Consider the following 19,442-nt stretch of genomic DNA (forward strand, 5'->3'; position numbering starts at 1 on the left):
TCCTATCTACAGCTCTAGCTGAGAGCTCCCCTCAGCTCCCCAGTATGGCATGAGCGACCAGCTTTGACTCATAGAACCTGGCCCACTTCTCTGCCCTCCCAGCCCCTGCCTCCCCAGTACCTGATCCCCAGAGAGGGCATTCTCTGCCACCTAAACTCAGAGGTAGGGCAGCAGCGGGAGACCACCGCAAGGTGAAGGTGAGAGCGACCCACCTGGCAGGATTCCTTCCCAGTGCTGTGGCTAGAGCGGGATCCCCTGCGCCACGCGCCAGGCGCGCCCCTCCACTCTCAACTCAGATTAGCCCTTCCTCGACAGCACCTGCTTATCCCTCGTGTTCGCTGGGGGAGATGGACAGAAAGAATTTAAGAAGCTTCAGACCAGAGCTGTGCAGAGTGAGCGCCAGCCTGGGGAGGCGTTTGAACTAAGCGCTGCCGGGCACCTGCTGTGCCAGAAATGGGAGAGGCCAGAGGGAGGAGACCGGGGCCTCGGCTGGACGTCACCAGGACCCCACCCCCCACCCCCGACCCGGCACTGAGCCTCGACCCTTCCCTTCCGCCACTCCCAAACCCAACACGGTGCGCCCAGCCGGCGGGCACGCCTCGCCACGCCTCGCCCAGTCCTTTGCTAGTGCCCCTCCCAGGGTCTGGTTCTCACATCGCGCCAGCTCCGCCCAGGTGGCTGGGCCCACGGGAGGGAAGTCCCCGCGTAAAGGCGGCACTGGCTCAGCCCCTAGGGTAGTCCGGTTTCCACACCGCCTGCGGGTCGGGTAGCGGGAGCCGAAGCCAGGATGTTTCTGGAGCCCCAGGTAGGGCTGTGACAGCGCGGGACTGGGGTCGGGAGCGCTCCAGGGCAGTGCCTTGACCACAGCAGGACTGCAAGGCTAAGGTTTCTGCGCCCCGGAGCTGGGGAAACGGGTCCAAACCTGGAGGGGAGCTGGCCTAGGACAGCAGGGCAACAATCTCCCGTCTCTAACCGGACACCTGCCGCCACTTGGGTCTGACCCAAGGTACAGCTGCTGCCCTCCTAGCCTTTGCTGACACCAGAGACTTGGTGCTAAGTGCCACTTGGAAAACCTGCAGGGGGGGGGCAGGGGGAGGTTTGGCTTTGCCTGCGGCGGGGAGGGGGTTGGGAGGGCCGAAGAAAGCAAAGGCTGCCCAGGACAGAGCAGACTTGTAAAGAGCGGTGGCGACCCTGGAATTTTCCCTATCCTTGGGCTCAAAACCACTGTTTACTCCGTGAGCGCTTGGAGAGGGGGCGGTCTGTGACGGAGTGGCTGGTCATGGGGGAGGTGTGCGCGATGTGTGGGCGGGAGAGAGGCGGTGTTTATGTATGGGAGGCTTAAGTGCGAGCCGTTAAGAGGCAGGTGTGGGGGCAAGGCCGTGCCTTCTCAAATGTCACGTGTTTAAAGAGCGCCCAGCGAGAGGAAGGCTGAGCACGTCCTTAAAATTAATCCTGCGACAGAGCCGCCACCGCATCTTCCCGGCTGTTTTGTAGAAAGCCCCTTCTGAACCACAATGGGCAGTGGGGCTCAGGCGCAGTGAGCTGCGTGGTGTCCCAGGGACCCTTAGCTTGGAGCAGACTTGCCTAGACCCACGCCCAGCACAGACCAGTGCTGTAGAGGAGTGGAGCTAGGGAGCCAGGGCTCATGAGCTGAAGATGCAGGGCTTCCAGCGCACATTCATTAAGCACCTGCTGTGTGCTGGCACTGTGGTTTGCTGGGGACTAGGCAGGCCACAGTCCTTCATTCACCTCATGGAGCCCATCTATGGTTCAGCAAGTCATGGTTCTCAACCTGTGGGTCACAGCCCCCTGCCGTTGACTGCCCCTTTAAGAGGAGTTGATATCAGATACCCTGCATATCAGGCATTCACATTACAATTCTTTTATTTTATTTTATTATTTTATTTTATTTTATTTTTATGTTTATTGGTGTGAGGATGTCAGACCCTCTGGAATGGAAGTAACACATAGTTTCGAGCTGCCATGCGAATTGTGGGAATTGAACCTGGGTCCTCTGGAAGACAAATGCTTGGTCGTCTCTCCAGCCCCCACCTTACAATTCTTAACAGTAGCAAAATTACAGTTACGAAGTAGCACCGAAATCATTTTGTGGTGGTGGTGGTGGTGGTGGGGTCACCACAACATGAGGAACTGTGTGAAAGGATCACGGTGTCGGGAAGGCTGAGAACCGCTGCGGTGAGTGAGGTCCGAAGAATGTAGCGGGATAGCACGCACCAGGCGCACATTGGGGGGAGCGTCCGGTTATTTGGTGGGGGCCAGGCAACGCTCAACTTCAGTGACTCATGGCACAGGCGCTGTTTCCTGCCGGGCCATCTCCGCTCTGCCCCACACTCCCTGCTAAGGAACAGATTTGACCGGGTCCCGTGACGGGGAGAGGCCCTCAGTCCGCATCTCAGCGCCACACTGGCACACGCCGTTCTACTAACTACTAGGGGACTACGCAGGGGCCCTAGGGGCCGTACTCAGTCTCGCCAGGAGTGGTGACGGTAGCCTGCTTACCCAGGGAAGAGTGGGTGTGCACACTCATGCCCGGAGAGCTGACTACAGTGTGGGGTGGTGTCTGTGCTTCTGGCAGGGTAGACAGGGGAGGCCACAAAGACGTTCTGTGCTTACAAGGACCCCACTGGGGAAGAGCAGGAAAGAGCTAAGTGGAAGGGACAGGGAGGTACAAGAGAGGCAGGACAGGCCTGGGTGGGGGAAGCCGGCGGTGTGTGAGGTTGGGCTTTTGGGAGCACCATGGACCAGCATGATGGGCTATGCCTCTAGGGTCTTAGGGGGGATACCTAATCCTTCGGCCTGTTAGGCCATCATTGGGTGCGTCACTGGGGTGGGGAGGGGAGTCATGGACAGTGCTGGTCATGACAGGGTCAGTCAGGGAACATATGGAGAGCTTAGACCCTAGTAACAGAGACAACAGAAGACGAGGGGTGAATTGGTGTGTTTTGATGGTACAGCAAAGAGCCCTTGCAGCTGAAGGGCTGTGGAGTTGGGGGCCGGGCTGGGGTGTAGGCATCCTTAGCCCCAGAAGAGACCATAAAGTCTGTAGTCGTGCAAGGATGGTGTGATATAGTTGGAGAGTGTGCAGTCCAGAGCTCAAGGAAGTCTGATGGGCCTGCTCCGCCTTGGTGCCCTCCAGCTAGCTGTGCTGCCTGCCCCTATTCTGCTGCTGGCCCAAGGCATCGTAGGGCTACCTAAGCCTCTTGATTTTATTTAATTTTTTTAACCTGTGCTTCTCAGCAGAGGCAGCTGAGGATTCCGGCCTCTGGGAGTGGTGGCCCCGGGGTGTCCAGGGCTGGAAGAAAGTGGGAGCCGCGCTCCTGTCAGTTGTCCCTGTGAGTGAGCGCTGAGGTCCATGATTGGCAGGTCCGGGAGCAGCACCTCTGTTGGGTCACAAACCCAAGGTCCATGTGGGCACCATGTGGGCATGGGAGCGACAGCCGGAGAGATGTTTAGGAGAGAGTCCTTTCCGAGGGCAAGGGGAGCTGGCCTGCCCGTGGAAGCTGTCTATACTCTGAGCTTCCCGCTTTTTAGGAGCTGCTGAGAGCGACCAGGGCAGCCTGGGTCTGTCTGGACTGCAGGGTTGATAAGCAGGTTCAACTGTTATATCTCCTTGCCTTTCCTCCCCTTTACTCACTGGAAATGCCTGCTCACCACTGGAAACTCACGTCCATCTTCAGGAACCCCGGACTTTCCCCTGTAGTCCTGGCCCCCAGCACTGACCCTTAATTTATTTTTTATTTTTTATTTATTTTTTATCAGTTACATTTTATTAACTCTGTATCCCAGCCGTGTCCCGATCCCTCATTCCCTCCCAGTCCCTCCCTCCCTCCCTCATCTTCGCTGTGCCCCTTTCCAAGTCCACTGATAGGGGGGTACCTCCTCCCCATTCATCTGATCCTGTTTTATCAGGTATCTTCAGGACTGGCTGCAAAGCCCTCCTCTGTGGCCTAACAGGACTGCTCCTCCCTTCGGGGGTGGGGAGACCAAAGAGCCAGTCATTGAGTTCCTGTTAGAAATAGTCCCTGTTCCCCTCACTTTGGGAAACCAATTGGTTACTGAGCTACCACAGGCTACATCTGAGTGGAGGTTCTAGGTTATATCCATACATGGTCCTTGGTTGAATGTCAGTCTCAGAAAAGACCCTGTGCCCAGATATATTTGGTCCTTGTGGAGCTCCTATCCTTTCCCCATCAGACTAACTCCCCTTCTTTCTTATGATTCCCCGTACTCTGCCAAAGGTTTGGTCATGAGTCTTTGCTTTGAAAACGCTGCTAGTTAGAGTCTTTCAGATGCGCTCAGTAGACTCCTGTCATACGTTCAATGCACATCCCATCTGTCTTTCTAAACGAGGATTGATCATCTTACCCCATGTCCGCTCAATTGATTATCTTTTTTAGGTGTATAGATTTCATTATGTTTATCATATCTTATAGGTCTATATAAGTGAGTATATCCCATGTTTGTCTTTCTCCTTCTGGGATATTTCACTCAGAATGATCTTTTCTAGATCCCACCATTTGCCTGCAAATTTCATGATTTCCTCCTTTTTGATTGCTGAGTAGTATTCCATTGTATAAAAATACCACAATTTCTGTACCCATTCCACCGTTGATGGACATCTGGGTTGTTTCCAGGTTCTGGCTATTACAAATAGAGCTGCTATAAACATGGTTGAGCAAGTGTCCTTTTTGTGTACTTGAACAAACTTTGGGTATATACCTAGCAGTGGTATAGCTGGGTCTGGAGGAAGCACTATTCCTATTTGTCTTAGAAAGCGCCAGATAGCTTTCCAGAGTGGTTGTACCAGTTTACATTCCCACCAGCAGTGGAGGAGGGTTCCCCTTTCTCCACAACCTCTCCAGCATGTGTTATCGCTTGAGTTTTTCATCTTGGCCATTCTGATGGGTGTAAGGTGATATCTCAGGGTCGTTTTGATTTGCATTTCCCTGATGGCTAATGAGGATGAGCATTTCTTTAAGTGTTTTTCTGCCATTCGATATTCCTCTGTCGAGAATTCTCTGTTTAGCTCTGTTCCCCATTTTTTAATTGGATTACTTGGATTGCTGCTTTTCAGCTTCTTTAGTTCTTTGTATATACTGGATATTAGTCCTCTGTCAGATAAAGGGTTAGTGAAGATTCTTTCCCAATCTGTAGGCAGTCGTTTTGTTTTGATGACGGTGTCCTTTGCTTTACAGAAACTTTTCAGTTTCATGAGGTCCCATTTATTGATTGTTGCTCTTAGAGCCTGTGCTGTTGGTGTTCTGTTCAGGAAGTTGTCTCCTGTGCCAATGAGTTCTAGGCTGTTCCCCACTTTTTTTTCCAATTGATTTAGGGTATCTGGTTTTATGTTGAGGTCCTTGATCCACTTTGACTTTAGTTTTGTGCAGGGTGATAAATATGGATCTGTTTTCATTTTTCTGCATGTAGACATCCAGTTGGTCCAGCACCATTTGTTGAAGATGCTGTTTTTTTTCCATTGAATGGAATTTGACCCTTAATTTAAAGGAGATTTTGTCACATGTTGTATAAATTCTACTTCTGTGGCAGGCACTGAGGTGTCTCCCCTTCTGTCACCTGCAGCATAGACTTAGAAGCAGGGGGTGCTTGTTGGCAGAGTTGGGGAAGGGAGAAGTAATACAAGGACTAGAAGTGGTCTGGTCTCTGCCTTCTGCTTTTGTATACAGGGAAACTGAGGCCCAGAGGACTCAAAGCTCGCCTAAGGTTAATCAGAAGGTCAAGAGTCAGGGCTGGCTCCTATTCCAGGATTCTTCTATGTCAGATTCTAGGCTGTCTGCATCCCTAAGACCTGTCTGAGGACCCAAGACAAGGAGAGCCCAGAGGCAGACATGGTTAATGACCCTAGAAGACCCCAAGTGATCTTGGAGTGAGTGATGGAGGAAGCATGGGGATGCAGGGTTCAGGAGGAGAACAAAAGTTCCGTAGGCTCTTGGCCCTGTGGCCTCTCGGGTGCTGGTAGTTAATGGGCTTCGGCAAGACAGCCCCGCCCCCAGTGCAGTGTGCCTTCTTGCTGAGACTGTATTCTGGCATTTCCCAAATGTCAGCGTGGCTGCCCAGTGGATTGCCCCTGCCTGTACAGGGCCTACAAGAGTGAGTCAGGGGAATCCTGCGGTTGAGCTGCCCCAAGCAGTAGGGCTGCCAGTGAGGGATCGAGGCTTCTCTCTTCAAGGACAGTTCTTGACTGATGAAATAAGGCTGCTGAGACACAGCCAGCAGCCTTGGCAGCAAGAGGGCCCTGAGCCTTCTCTGGCTCCCTACTATTTTCCAGAGAGGAGAAACCGGCCTCATTCAGAGGAGGGTGGAACTCAGCCAGGTGGGCTAGGATGGTCATCTGTGTGTGTGTGGGGGGGGGCAGGGACAGGGCTTCAGGGGGTAGCTGAGTTAGTTGGCAGTGCTGTGGACACAGTGGGTCTCCGAGCCATGACCGTGGAGCCTGCAGAACTGGGACATCTGGGGAAAGATTCGCACAGTTAAAGAGACACACACAGTGATGCATACGCAGATGCACGGAAACACAAGAAAAAACACAGATACACAGACACACAAACACGGGAATGCAAGGATGCATGGCTACACATGGAAAGACACACAGGCACAGAGATACACAGAGAAATGCAGACACATAAAGAGAAAAACGGACATATAGATAAACAATGAGATAGACACACATAGATACACAAAGATACAGATACCAAAAAGAGAGACACAGGCACAGGTAGACACACACAGGCACACAGATAGATAAAAAAAAAATGCGCGTGGGTACAGAGAGAGAGACATACACAGAAGTACGCAGACAGCTAACAGATAGACATAGACACACACATAGTCAGGGCTGCACAGACAGAGATAGACAGAGAGATAAACACAAAGACACAGGAATACACAGATGGGTACATACAGACATGGAGATATAGAAACAGATACACAGAGATACACACACACACACACACACACACATACACAGAGACAAGGACACAGACACATAGACACGTATATGTGGAGACAAAGAGATATACCAGACCTATGTAGACAGATACAGAGAGACACACAGCCACAGAAACAGCTATGCAGAAATACAGGTACACACAGACATAAACACACAGGTGCACATAAAAACGAACAGTCATGCTAAGATCAAGCCCAACACGGAATTGTGCAAATACACATACCACACTCTTCTCACTGCCACTGGAGGGGCATCCAGTGCCTGCCTGTCTTCCATGCTGCTGTGTGGGCACTACCCTCAGGGGCACTGGTAAGCCCTTGATTTTAAACAAACGTGTGCTAGATAACCGATTGCCGAACCCTTGTTATTTGGAACAATTTTTTTAAACTCGGTTTTCCAAAACGAGGAAACTAGAATTATCCACGGATAGGAAAGAACCACTTCTCCGCTTCTAATGCACAATGCACATTCTAATATTTTTTTTTTATCGTGTTTCTCAAAAGCCACAAAGCAGCATTTCCTTGCGGCACCTGGCCATCCTTGGCTTGCCCTCCCAGTAGGGAGGACGGCAGCGGTTCCCTAAGTCTGCCATGGGCCCTGGAGATGGTGCAGCTGTCTCGTCACCCCAGTCCTGCGCTCACTGCTGATGTTCTCACCGAGAACAGATACACACAGCTTCGGCCTGCCCTTCCTGTATCTAGCAGAATCATCTTCCTCATGCGCGTATTAATGTACTGACTCATACACTTTCCACCCTTATTTGTCCCACGTGCCTGGAATAAATCCTGCCGGGCCAGGCTCTGTTGTGGTTTGAAATGTTACTCGGTTCATTTTCCTGGTTTGTGCTGTTGCTTAGTGTATTTTTCCACCTATATTTACAGGTGTCCCACACTTCCACTCTACAGATGTTGGACACATCTGGAGTTCTTGGCTATGTTAGGTCATAGGATGAACAGGAAAGCTTTTCTGTATGATTGAATAGATGAAGTAGTTAGCTAGTTAGTTAGTTTGTTTGTTAGTTAGTTAGTTTGTGGGGAGGCAGGGCCTCTCCGTTTAATCCTGGCTGTTCCGGGTTTCCAGGATAGCCTTGAACTCAGAGAGATCTATCCTGCCTGTGCCTCCAGAATGCTAGGATCAAACGTGTGTGCCACTACATCTGGCTCTGGGTAGTTTAAATATCATACAAAACTTTCTTATTCTCCAAGGCTTGAACTAACTCATTTTAGGAACTCTCAGCCAGGGCCTGAGGTTCAGTTGGCTATCAATTTACTTATCGTGCATTGGGCTTACTGGTCTATTCCAGTTCCAAACATGGCTAGTCTGTTCCGGTTATATGTATTTTCTAGAAAGATTCCAGTTCAAAGGGCTTTCAGATCATTTAAAGTTACAAAGTGGAGTTTGCAAAAACCTCCCCTCCCCCCCATCTACCTTTCCTTTTCTTGCTTAGAGTTGTCAGGGGTGGATGATCTCTCTCTCTCTCCCTGTCTCTCTCAGTGGAATCCAGGGTCTTGTTCATGCTAGGCAAGGACTAGCCACTGACATACTTCCACCCCAGTCCCAGGAAAGTTGGTTTGTTTGTTATTTCTGTGACTTGAGTCTTACGGTGTGACCCAGGCCGACCTGGAAATCATGACCCTCCTGCTTCTATTTCCCAAGTGTTGGAGTTACAGATACGGACCACTGTGCCCCATAGCAAGATTTATCCTTTTAGTGGTACTTCAGAGAGTTAACTCTTGAATTTAAGAACTTCTCCTCCTTACAATTAAATCTATTTATTTACCTCCTGGCAAGTCCTTCCCTCTGTTTCCTTTGCCATAATCCTGTTCTATTTAGAACGTCTGCGAGGACTACCAGCCCTGGTTTGGTCTCCTGCTTTTACCTCAGGCTGCCCCGCCCTTCCCAAGAGTCCCTTCCTGTTGGCCAAGTGAGGGGTCCCTGACGATGGGTTCCACTCACAGGTCTTAAACACCCTGTGCATCACCTATGAGCTTCAGCCCTTTGGACATTTGTAGTTTTTCCTGGGAAATGGGATGTAGTAATGTGAGGTGCCCTAGGGAAGGACAGAGGCGGCTGTGCCATTTGCCCGGGGCAAACGTCCAGTGCCTGGATACACAGGAATGTTGCTGTGTTTGCAACACGGGGAGACTTAGGCATGTGTTCTGGTGTGTTTCGGAGCCCGTAGCCACTGGACAAGGGCCCAGCAGAGAGGTGGGTGCCCCTCTGCCACCCTTCCCACTCACGGATGCACAGAACACTCTCTATTCCAAGACAGATGGATCTTAGGGATGCGTCTCTGGACATCTGTCAAGATGAAAACCGAAGCAAGTGGAATGATTTGTCTTTAAACACAAAGGGGAAAAAAAAAACAACTTTGCTCAGTCATTTAAAAGTAAAAGGACCCCTTGTTCCTTTTCTATATTCAGCATTCACAGGCAGCCGTGGTGGGTGGCTGACAGCTCCGAAAAGTGCCTGCCCTACCCATCCCCCATGCAGTCCATCCTTCTGGCCTCCTTAGGGCCCTCACCTCTGACCCAGCAGGCTTGTTGCTTCTCTCTTTTGCCTTGATCCTGTGTAGGGCGGTGGCCTGGACCAAGTTGTCTGTCCTGTGCCCAGGCGTCTTCCTGTTGGATCCAGGCAAGAGTCCTGGCCACCACACCAGGCTCTGACCAGCAGCCAGGCATGTACCCTATGAGGGTGGCTTCCCACACAATTTCTCCTCCCTTTTTCATAACCCCTGGGAAAGAGTATATCCAGTTGCTAAGATGCCCTGTTTGCCTGTTGTCCATATCTGTGGCTAGTTTGGTTCCAGGAATCCAAGATCTGGAAACCAAGCTACATACAAGGGAGGCACTTAGTTCCTACAGAGTCAGCCTAAGAGCAGATGAGGTCATAGGCCAAGAGCTGCCACTGCCCAAGCCCCGGGTCGGTGGGAGGCAAGCTTGTAGCCACCCCGCCTGCCCTCTGGGAGAGGCCAGGGATTCTCTGAAATCCCACCTGCTCCCTCCCCACGCCTCTCAGACCTCGATAATGGGAGTAGTTATCGTTGGACAATGACCTTCTGTGCCCCCGCCTCCCCGGGGCAGCCACCAGAAGCTGATGGACAAAAAGAACAAGTGAAGGAGTGAAAAGGGAGGAGAAATCTCAAGACGTAGCAGAATCTGTAGTTAGGAACGTGGAGACGGCAAGATTCCTCCAGCTGACTCATAGCAAATACGGCAACAGAAAGGATTTCAGAATCAGGAAGCGAACCGTGCGCCTCTAACAAAGCTTTAATTATCAGTGTTGGGCACAGGCCCTGCCTTTGCGGAGAAGCCACCAGCGGAGGTGCTGCAGCTGGCACTCTGGTTCCCATGGCAGCCACCTCCTTGTGGGAACCCAGCCTACCACCTTATGCCAGGCCCGGGCCTGTTCTAAGAACACACGAAGGCAAGTGTGACCCTTCTTAAAAAAACAAAAACAACTCCCCCCCCCATCTAATGACATTTCTTTTTGCATGCGTGTGTGGGGCACACCTGTCATGGCATGTATGTGGAGGTCAGATACCAGCAAGAGTCGGTTCTCTATTTCCACTGTGTGGGTCCTGGGCATCAAATTCAAGTTCCTGGGCTTGCCACAAGTGCCGTTACGTGCGGAGCCATCTTACTAGCCCCAAGCACGACCTTCCTTTATGGCATTGTGAATATGACTTCTTGAAGCTTGACTTGTGTGGAAAGCAATGTCTGGCCCATTACCGTCCAGCTTTCTCATGCCCACTGGGCTTGGAGCTCTCACAGCCCAGTCACTGGGTTAGGGGCCAGCTTCGTTCTCTCGTTCTTCGTTCTTCCTTGCTGTAGAGGCCTCAGCTGGTCGAAGGGAGGAGAGAGTGACAGTTTGAGGGGCCTATGAGCCGAGAATGAGGCATGCTATTTCCTGGTGTCACGGGCAACAAGAAACTGAGTCACGCGTTGGTCACTCAGGACTTGAGCCAGGCTCCCCAACTACCTCCTGCCTCGAGCGGAGACGGGAACTTCCGCCCATGGGAAATGAGGACCTGCGTATCGAAGGGCAGGGGAATTGATGATAGAGTTGTTAGCATAGGGTGGGTGGAGGCAGCCTGTGCCCTGCATGGATGTCTTGTTCTCCCTCAGCAGATTCCCCAGGTCCTATCCTGCACACGTGGGGGCAGGGCTCCCTCTGCCATCGGATTCCCACTGCCCCTCAATGAAAACAGTACCCCAGACGAAGGTGGAGTGTCCTATGGGTGGCGGTGCCTCCTTTCCCTAATTTTTCCGGTCTGTGAACCCAGTCAGGGCAGAGTAGATGAGAAAGAGGGGCCAGTGAGGCGATGGGGAAGTCCCCGCCTCTGCCCTGACCTGAGGGAACTCTGGCTGCTAGAGGAGGTGTGACGCTCACTAGTGCTCTCTGTTGGCAGGTGCAGACCTTAAAGGTAGGCAGAAGGAATGCCCCAGTGAGCGCCCAGTAGTTTCCAAGCCAGGAGATGTTTGGCTGTTGAACCTCTTCCTGAGCCTGTAGGGAAGGCTGCACCCAGCACACCAAGCTTTTACTCTTTGCGCTTCCTGAGCGCCCACTCACATTCCCGGGTACGTTTTAGAACTGCTGTAGTCTAGGCGGTTGGTTGTGTGCCCGCCAGCAACCTGATGACAGCCTTCTGGGAGATGTGACAGAGGCCCAAAGCCTCTGATGTCAATTCTGAGGCCCATTGAAGGCTTACAGAAAGGTTGGTACTGGCACCAGGAAGCTGGTTGTGTATGCAGTGAGGTTCATTAATGAACAAGGAGTAAATGCTCTGGCTTCTCACTCCCTGCCCCAGTGGTTTCTGGGAAGAGAGATTGGGAACCATTTTGTAGGGTTCCTGGCAAGGTTGGGCTCATGTGCCCTCTACCTGAGTCCAAGCAGCCAGCATAGCCCTGACTGTGGCCTCTGATCTGCCCTTTGGGTTTTGTGCCCTTGAGGGTAGGGGCCCAGGGCTGGGCCCAGCTCCATCCTGGAGCACCCCCGCCCAGCCAGCGGAGGAGAGACATGCAGGATGTGTAATTTTCAGTTGCTAATTGTGATGTCCTGCAGCTCGCTGAGCTAAAAATAGGTCCCCGTTTTTGTTGAGTAGGTTAAAAAATAGAAGCCTGGTGCTGCCTCAGAAAGCAGACCCCTCCCCAAACTGGCAGAGGCAGGGAGCCGGCTGTTGCCTCCCCTCCACCTTCTGGCACAACCCTGAGTATTTATGCAAAATGCACCCTCAGGGCCATTTTTGTCCTAGTTTTCCCGTAAGTCCTTAGTTGCTTTGCCTGGGGCCCACAGACAGCAGTCTGGGAGCCCCTGAAACCGTGTGCAGAATGCTGTGGGAATGTACCTTTGCCCGCTCATCCCCCTGGACGGAGGGTCAGCCTTCCTCCAGCCTTCCTTCATGCTCCTGAGGGTCTTGTTCCTGCTAGGACACTTGGAGGAGATGTGGCAGAAGGCAGGCTTGGGCTCACCTGTACATCACTGCCAGCCTGAACAGCTGAGTGTGGCTCCTGGGGGCCAGGACTTGTCCTCACCTGAGAAACAAGCATTCTTCTGTTACAGGAGAGCCACGCTTGCGTGAGTTACGCTGGTGCCCAGCTCATGGCTTCCGCTCATGGCTTCCTCTGATTTCTAGTAACAGACACACAAAGTTCAACAAGGTCAGTTGAAGGCTACTTTTACATTTCTTAGAAATTTCTAGAACCACAGTCTGGGAAGGGCCCTGGAATTCTGAATGTGCCTGGCAGTTTTGCCCCTGGACAGTTCTTCTTTTCCGAGTGGTAAAGAGGATGTGTGCCTCTTGCTTCCCAGCTGTGCACAGGACTGCCCCTCCTTAGGCTGTCATCCTGGTCTCTGTTGGGATGGGGTTGGCTGTGTCTGGGGCCAGCCTTCTAGCCAGTTGCCCCTCTGGGGCTGCCGTCCAAAGTTCTTCCTTTAGTCTCTCTGGGATGAAGAGTTGAGCTTTATAAAGTCACTTTGGATCAGATGTACTGGAAGGACAAATCCTGCTCACCCCTGCCTCTTGGGAAGAGGGCTGGTGTTATGAGCCGGTAGCTGGGCCTCAGAACCGTCAGCTGGAACAGGCTGCACTGCTCCCATTGTCTCCACCCCACTCCTCACTCCCAAAGGATAATGCTCCAGTCCCAGCTGATCATTTAGAGCCCTGCCCTGCTCTCCCCACTCCCTGCCTTGCTGTCTAGAGCCACTGAGGCATCAAGTTAGAGGTTGACAGAAAAAAAATGTGAGTGTGTTTCCTGAGAGTGTGCCCAAAGCGTGAGTACAGTCGCAGGGTGGGGTACAGGCTCTAGGACAGGGATGAGGGGAGCAGCTTGCTCGTCGGTAGTGCAGTGACTCGGCACTGCTCTGCAGCCGGCGTCTACGCCTTACCTGGCTCCAGCTAGGCTGATTGCTGCTGGCAGCGAGGGGCTGGGTCTTTAATGAGACCACTGGAGCACAAGCCACACACCCCGACCTCCCGCTCCCCCTAGTTCTTGTCCTCCCTGGGCGTCTTCAGTACAGGAAGCAGGAAAAGCACACACGAGCAGGAGAGGACAGAAGGATGGCCCAGGCCTGGACAAGTACAGGAGTGGATGTGAGGAGGCCACACCTGGTCCAGATCTTGCAGTCTCTGTTGCAGCGGCTGCCCTCGGTTCCAGGACTCCTGGGTGGGGCAGCATCTCTTAGCCCAGCTAGAGTCTGTAGACGGAGGGCGGTATCCTCAAGCACGGCCTCCCCGCTTCGGAGGCAGTGTGACCTGTTGCCAAACGACCGACTGCCAAGTCTTGCTGACCCTCTTTTCCTTTCCCGGCGTATCTCGCTGCAACCTGCTAAATATCTTTATGCTCTTGACTCTGCCAGATCCCAAAAGTCTCTCGGCCCTGGCTGCCGGCCACTGCTGTCGTCCTGCTCACGCACCTGCTGGAGGCATCTCCAGGACCGTTACCGTTTTCGGTACTGTGGCCTGCCTGGCTCACGTCTCAGTGTGCTGGTTCTGAGCTTGAAGCCATCCCCCCCCCCCCGTGCGTTTCTCCCACTCTGTGTCCCGCGGTCAGGTGTCCACCTTGCAGTGTGTGGCGGTGGTTCCGAGGCTTACAAAGATTGTTCCTATCGACAGCGGGAGGTGTGGGGCTCCCGGCCCCTTCCTCCTGACACTTTGGAGTACGCTCTGGATGTTAGGGGTGCAGAGAAGTAAAACGATGACTCCTATCCTCCGGGCCCCGATTCCCCAGAGGTCAAAGCTGAAGCTGAGGCCTAGGTGTGAATACGTCCCCGGGGAGTGTGGCCCCTGAGGAGCAGGCAGAGTGCGCAGATACGGGAATGCGTCCGCACATCACACCGTGTCTTTGCAGAGCGCTGTGGAGGACTTGACTCACCAGAGTGAGGGGTGGAATTTCCCAGTGGTCTCTGTGCCTTTGCTATGTGCCCAGACAGACTGGGTCTGCTTGTCTCAAGCTTCGGTAAGAGCTTTGGCGTGTGCTGGTGGTGCTGCCGTCTTAGGTCAGAGGCCATGATCAGAATCAGGGACAACCATTGAACCATCTGGCAGGGTCCATCATGGGTCACGTGGCCGTATCTGGTACCGCTCCAGGATTTCATCTTACTTAACCCTTACCTGGCTCTCCAGGGAGGAGGGACGAGAACCGTACCCGGAGGAGGGACTGGGGTAGAGATCCGGGAGGCTCTACCACAAATGCCGAGACAGAGAGCACATTCTTGAATCCACATCCAAGCTCTCTCCCAGGTCCACCTGCAGTCACGGGGGAACGCTTAGAGAAATGGGGAGCCAGAGAGTCAGAGACTGGGTGTGGATGTGACCTCGGGAGCGTCCCCAAGGCAGTGCTGTTGGTGCTAGGCCCAGGAGGGGCAGCAAGGCTCCAGGAGCCACTTGGTGCTCAGGAAGGAACAGGAGAGTGCTGGGTGGGCAGAGTGGCTGAGCCTCCAGGGGAGGATAAGGCTGTGCTGAGGTACAGTGACGGGGGAACTGTCAAGAGGCAACAGGGTACTGACCGGAAGCTCCTTGACATGCCTGCAGCTCATCCATTTCAGTAGCCAGCAAAGGGCTTTCTCGGGCTCACCTCTGCTGGGCAGCCCTCCATGCCGACCCCTACCCTGAAGCTCTCTGCGGCTCTGAAGGCAGTGGGTATGGTCAGCTCACCCAACTTCAATTCCTTTCAGGCCAGGAGAACTCGGTCCGCTCAGGGAGGTTACCTTCCTCAGTGGTGGCCCCACAAAGCAAGGTAAAGCCAGGTGTGGAGGCGGTCTCTCTCTCCCCTCTGGGAGAGAGACTTGCAGCCTGGCTCCCTGGACCTGCCCTCACCACCACCTGTCTTGACGTGGAAATGGAGAAGCTTTCAAGGGCTGTCTGCAAAGGAGACAGTGAGTCACCCGCTCTGTCTGGCTGCAAGGTGCTTCATAGAGTCGAGCTGATTAGGTCTGTAATTAGAAGGCGCTTGTCTTCTTGCTTGAATGGAGAAGGGGTGAGGAGTGGTGGAGACGGCTAGGTACAGCCTATTCCCCGAGCGAGCATGTAAGGACGGCAGCGTGGCCCCGGCTAACTTCAGACTAGGGGCAGAGGCAAAGCTGGACCTCAGAAGCCAGCCCACTGGAGATCTATCCTAGGGTCCCCCTGGAGGTCTGTAGAGCTTCCTGGGTCCTCTGCAATGGTTTCAACATCACGGGCGTGGGGGCTAGGTACAGCCAGGTGCCGTGGGTGCATGAGGACCTCCTGACAGTCCTTTGGACCCGGAAATCCGCAGAAAATGCCAGGGCCAAGCTTACCCCCAGATGGTGTGAGAGCTGGGCAGGATGGCTTTGAAAAGTCCCTGGGCTGATCCAGTGTACAGCCACAGGGGCGGAAACCTTGTTTAGCTGGCACAAGGCCCTGGAGGCTGGAACGTGTGGGGGGAGGATTTCCCGGCCTCCAGTTTGCCTGCCCAATGGTCACTCTCGTGTCTTGGTCAGGGACAGATTTGACCTGCGGGCCAGGCCTGGAAAACAAGGTCTTGCGTTTTCACAAGATCAGGTGCTCTTGCTGCTGTGGGAGATCACACCTGGCATAGAGACTTGTGGTGTCATTGGTGCCTATGTGGCATGCAGGTGGCACCAATCAACGGCACCCATGGTACAGGTGATGGGTGCCTGGTGCAGGAATCTCGTAAGACATCTCCTAAGGGGCACCTTGGCTTCCTAGTAGACTCAGAAGCGCACTTCCCTCCACCCTGAGGCTCCTAACTCAAGCCTGTCTTCTCCTGCCTTTGCTGCTAGCTGTCTCCACATCCTGGCCCCCTTCACTCGTCTGTGGGACTTGTGCCTGTGACTTGACCTCAGTGCGAGCATTCAGGGGAGAGTGAAGTGACAGTACAGAGTAAATGAGATGACTTGGTGCCAGCACTTCCTGCCATTTACAAAGATGAGTGAGAGCTTTTGCCATGTGTTCCCTCCAAGTGATTCCTGCAGGCTTCAGATTCCTAGGGTAGGGCGTCTGGGGAACCATGCCTGCCCCTAGGACGGGTTCCTCAGAAGGCTGGTTCCTCAGACTTCTCTCCCAGAGGCAGCAAGTCTCACTGTCCCCTCTGTAACAGCAGTATCAGAGTATATTGAGACCCAGACAGCCTCCCCCTGGCTCTGGTTCTCTCAGCAGGCCAAATATAGCAGCCTTGCCCGAGGGTCTGTCTCCACAGGGGCCATGTGAGTCAGTGGGAAGTTAGAGTATGTCTTACCCTCACCCTTACCCTCAGTAATACCTGTTGCCTCTGTAGGGACAAAACTCCAGGGGTATTGGATATGGAGGTGCCACATTCAGAACTGTGGGAAGTTGAGGTTCACCGGAGCCTCTGTGAGACTCTGAGGCCAGCAGTGTTGTTTGACTGTATAGATGGTCACTGACCTGTGGGAGGACACAAGAGCCAGTGCACAGCCTCTTCTGACCTTGTGGGTCGGCAGGAGAAGAGGGTAGGGCAGCTTCCTGGGGCTGGAGCAATATGGTGTATGCTAAGCTAATGGTTTCACGGATGTCAAATGGTCACAGTTATTATCTGTTTTGCATAGTGGAGAAACTGAGGGAAGTGTGGCTCTGTACTGTTGACACGGAGCCCTGAGCAGGGGTCATGGGACCAGAGAAAATATGGGGTGTTTTTCACTGCTTTCTGAACAGGAGCCCTCTCACCTTGGGGATCTTTTAATCAAGGCAGGGCCGTGGGCCTGTGAGATGGATGCTGTGCTGGAGTGGAGCCACACCTCCAAACTCCAAACATGCTGCCTGGAGCTTCCATGGCAGGAAAGTCTGACTCCTCCCTCTGCCAATACCCTATGTCCATCTGCCCCCAGGGATGAGAGGAAAAGCTAGCTCAATGGATAGCCCCATGTAGCAGTCAATGGGGAGGCTATCCTCTCAGGATCATCAACTCACGGGCAAATACGTCACTGCTCTGATCCCTACTTGGCTGATGTATTAATTACTCTTGTATTGCTTGATAAGACGCCATGACCAAGGCAACTTGTAGAAGAACCAGTTTATTTGGGGCTTGCAGTGTCTGTGGCCATCGTGCGGGGAGCATGGAAGCAGGCAGGCAGGCATGGTGGTAGGGCTGTAGCTGAGAGCTCACATTTTGAGGCTGAGAATGGGGTGGGCCGCTGAAACCTCAAAGCCCCACCTCCAGTGACGCACCTAATCCTCTCCAAACAGCTTCACCAACCGGGGTTCAAGTATTCAAACCCATGAGCCTCTGGGGGCCATTTTCATTCAAACTGCCATAGCTGGGCGGCGGAGCTTTTGATTTGCCCCTGTCTGAGCAGAGACTCAGCTGCATGTGGAGTGGCGACCCCCTAAGGCAGTCCCAGGATGCAGCAGTCCCGCCGGGATGCTGGCCTGTCTGCTTCAGCACCCGATTCCACGTGTCCAAAAGCCAATTACAGATGTTTCCTCCCAGACCCTGACTGCCTCTCTGTGATGTGCTGCTAAGTGGCTCCGGCCTGTCAGTTCTTGGCAGTATCCAAGGTCAGTTCCACTACCCTCCTCTTCTGCTGTTACTTGACCAGACAAGCCCTCCCAGTGTTCCCGCAAAACCAGATAATCATCTTCCAAATGCCTCTCCCTCAGCTCCTCTACGCGGAGCTGACTCTCCACAGTGGCGACGGCGGCAGCAGCACATTATGCCCCGGTCCTATAGCATGCACTAATTAGCCCAGTCCTCCGACCATGTCCCTGCTAATCCATTAGCCTCCATATGCATCAGCCTCAGGAAGCTGGCAGATGATGCCCTGAAGGGTGTTCCTTGGCTGCGCTCAGGAGTTGCACAGCTAATGACCAACAGCCAAACCCTATCCATCATGCCCACTTCATCACTCAGGCTGTCTTGACCACAGGCTCCCTGTACTTGCTGGAGAGTTTATTCTTCTCCTGGATATAATCCCAGGGGGTCCATGATTAGGACACAGAGAACCTACACTGGGTCAGGGTCCCTGGACTGAGATCTAGGGTGCAAGGAGCAGTGCTAAAGACAACTTTCATCAGAGCTGCAGCGTCTGGGGGAACCAAGCTACCCAAGCACCTCTCCTCGAGGCTTCTAGGCAGCCCTGCGTGTGCATAGACCAGATAGATGTGCAGAGATTGTAGGCCGCCTACGATGTATCTGTTGTTTTTAAACAAAATCCCAAATGTTCAATTTTACCAGTAGAGACTCAGGAGCCAGATGCTGGAGTGAAAGCCGACCAGCTCAGAGAAAGCACCCAGCTGACCTTCCTACTCAGCCAGTCACAGAAGGGAGAAAAACACCCCCTGACCCACGCCGTCTCCAGAAAACCTCTCAAACTCAGTATTCTTCCTTTCTACTTCCTGTGTCTCTCCTTATTTATCCTCCTGACTTCCTGTTCTTCTCTAAGGTTTTTTTCCTATGTTTACTTCTGCTCAACTGGTTACTTGCGCTGCCTCTTGACCTAGAGTTAACTTTATTTAATGCCGTTTGCAACACTCAAACAGAAAGCTCTTGGATTAAAGGTGCGTGCTAGGGCTGAGCCACACCACAACTAGAAACAAGTTACAAGTGCTTCCAGGAAACAGCACAGTCTTTGGGTTCACAGCATAGTCAAATACCGTGCGGCACGTGTCTCATAGCCTTGCTCTTCTTTCCCAGGAAGCTATGCCCCAGACATCTGTGGTCTTCTCCAGCATCCTTGGGCCCAACTGTAACAGACAGGTGCCGCCCGGCATGGGGGAAAGAGGAGGTGGGGCCAGCAGCGGCTCCAGGGACCTCATCTTCCAAGATGGCCGCCTCACTTCTGGGTCCTTGGAGGCCTTGATGGAGCACCTGGTCCCAACGGTGGACTACTATCCTGATGTGAGTGGCTGGGACCTGGGGGAACTGGAGAGGCAAGTAACAGGGAGAGGTACCTGGGCTTCAAGGAAGGCTGCTTCTGGGAGGGGAAGGAGGGGCAGAGGGGGCTGTTGGGCAGAGCG

The 19,442-nt window shown here is 53.3% G+C and overlaps 1 protein-coding gene across 4 annotated transcripts in view; it reads left to right on the forward strand.

Annotated features, from left to right (window-relative positions):
* Window positions 1-19,442, forward strand: part of Rasgef1a (RasGEF domain family member 1A) — a 101,132-nt gene that overhangs the window by 71,330 nt on the left and 10,360 nt on the right. For 2 of the 4 annotated variants that reach the window (XM_060384026.1, XM_060384029.1), the window contains exon 2: window positions 19,120-19,323. In XM_060384026.1, the coding sequence (XP_060240009.1) occupies window positions 19,120-19,323 (204 nt within the window). Of the gene's footprint in view, window positions 1-696; window positions 806-19,119; window positions 19,324-19,442 lie in introns of those variants that run through there. The other 2 variants (XM_060384027.1, XM_060384028.1) reach the window with 2 other exon arrangements.

The sequence above is a fragment of the Meriones unguiculatus genome, chromosome 5 (genome assembly GCF_030254825.1).
Source record: "Meriones unguiculatus strain TT.TT164.6M chromosome 5, Bangor_MerUng_6.1, whole genome shotgun sequence".
NCBI classification, from domain to species: Eukaryota; Metazoa; Chordata; class Mammalia; order Rodentia; family Muridae; genus Meriones; species Meriones unguiculatus.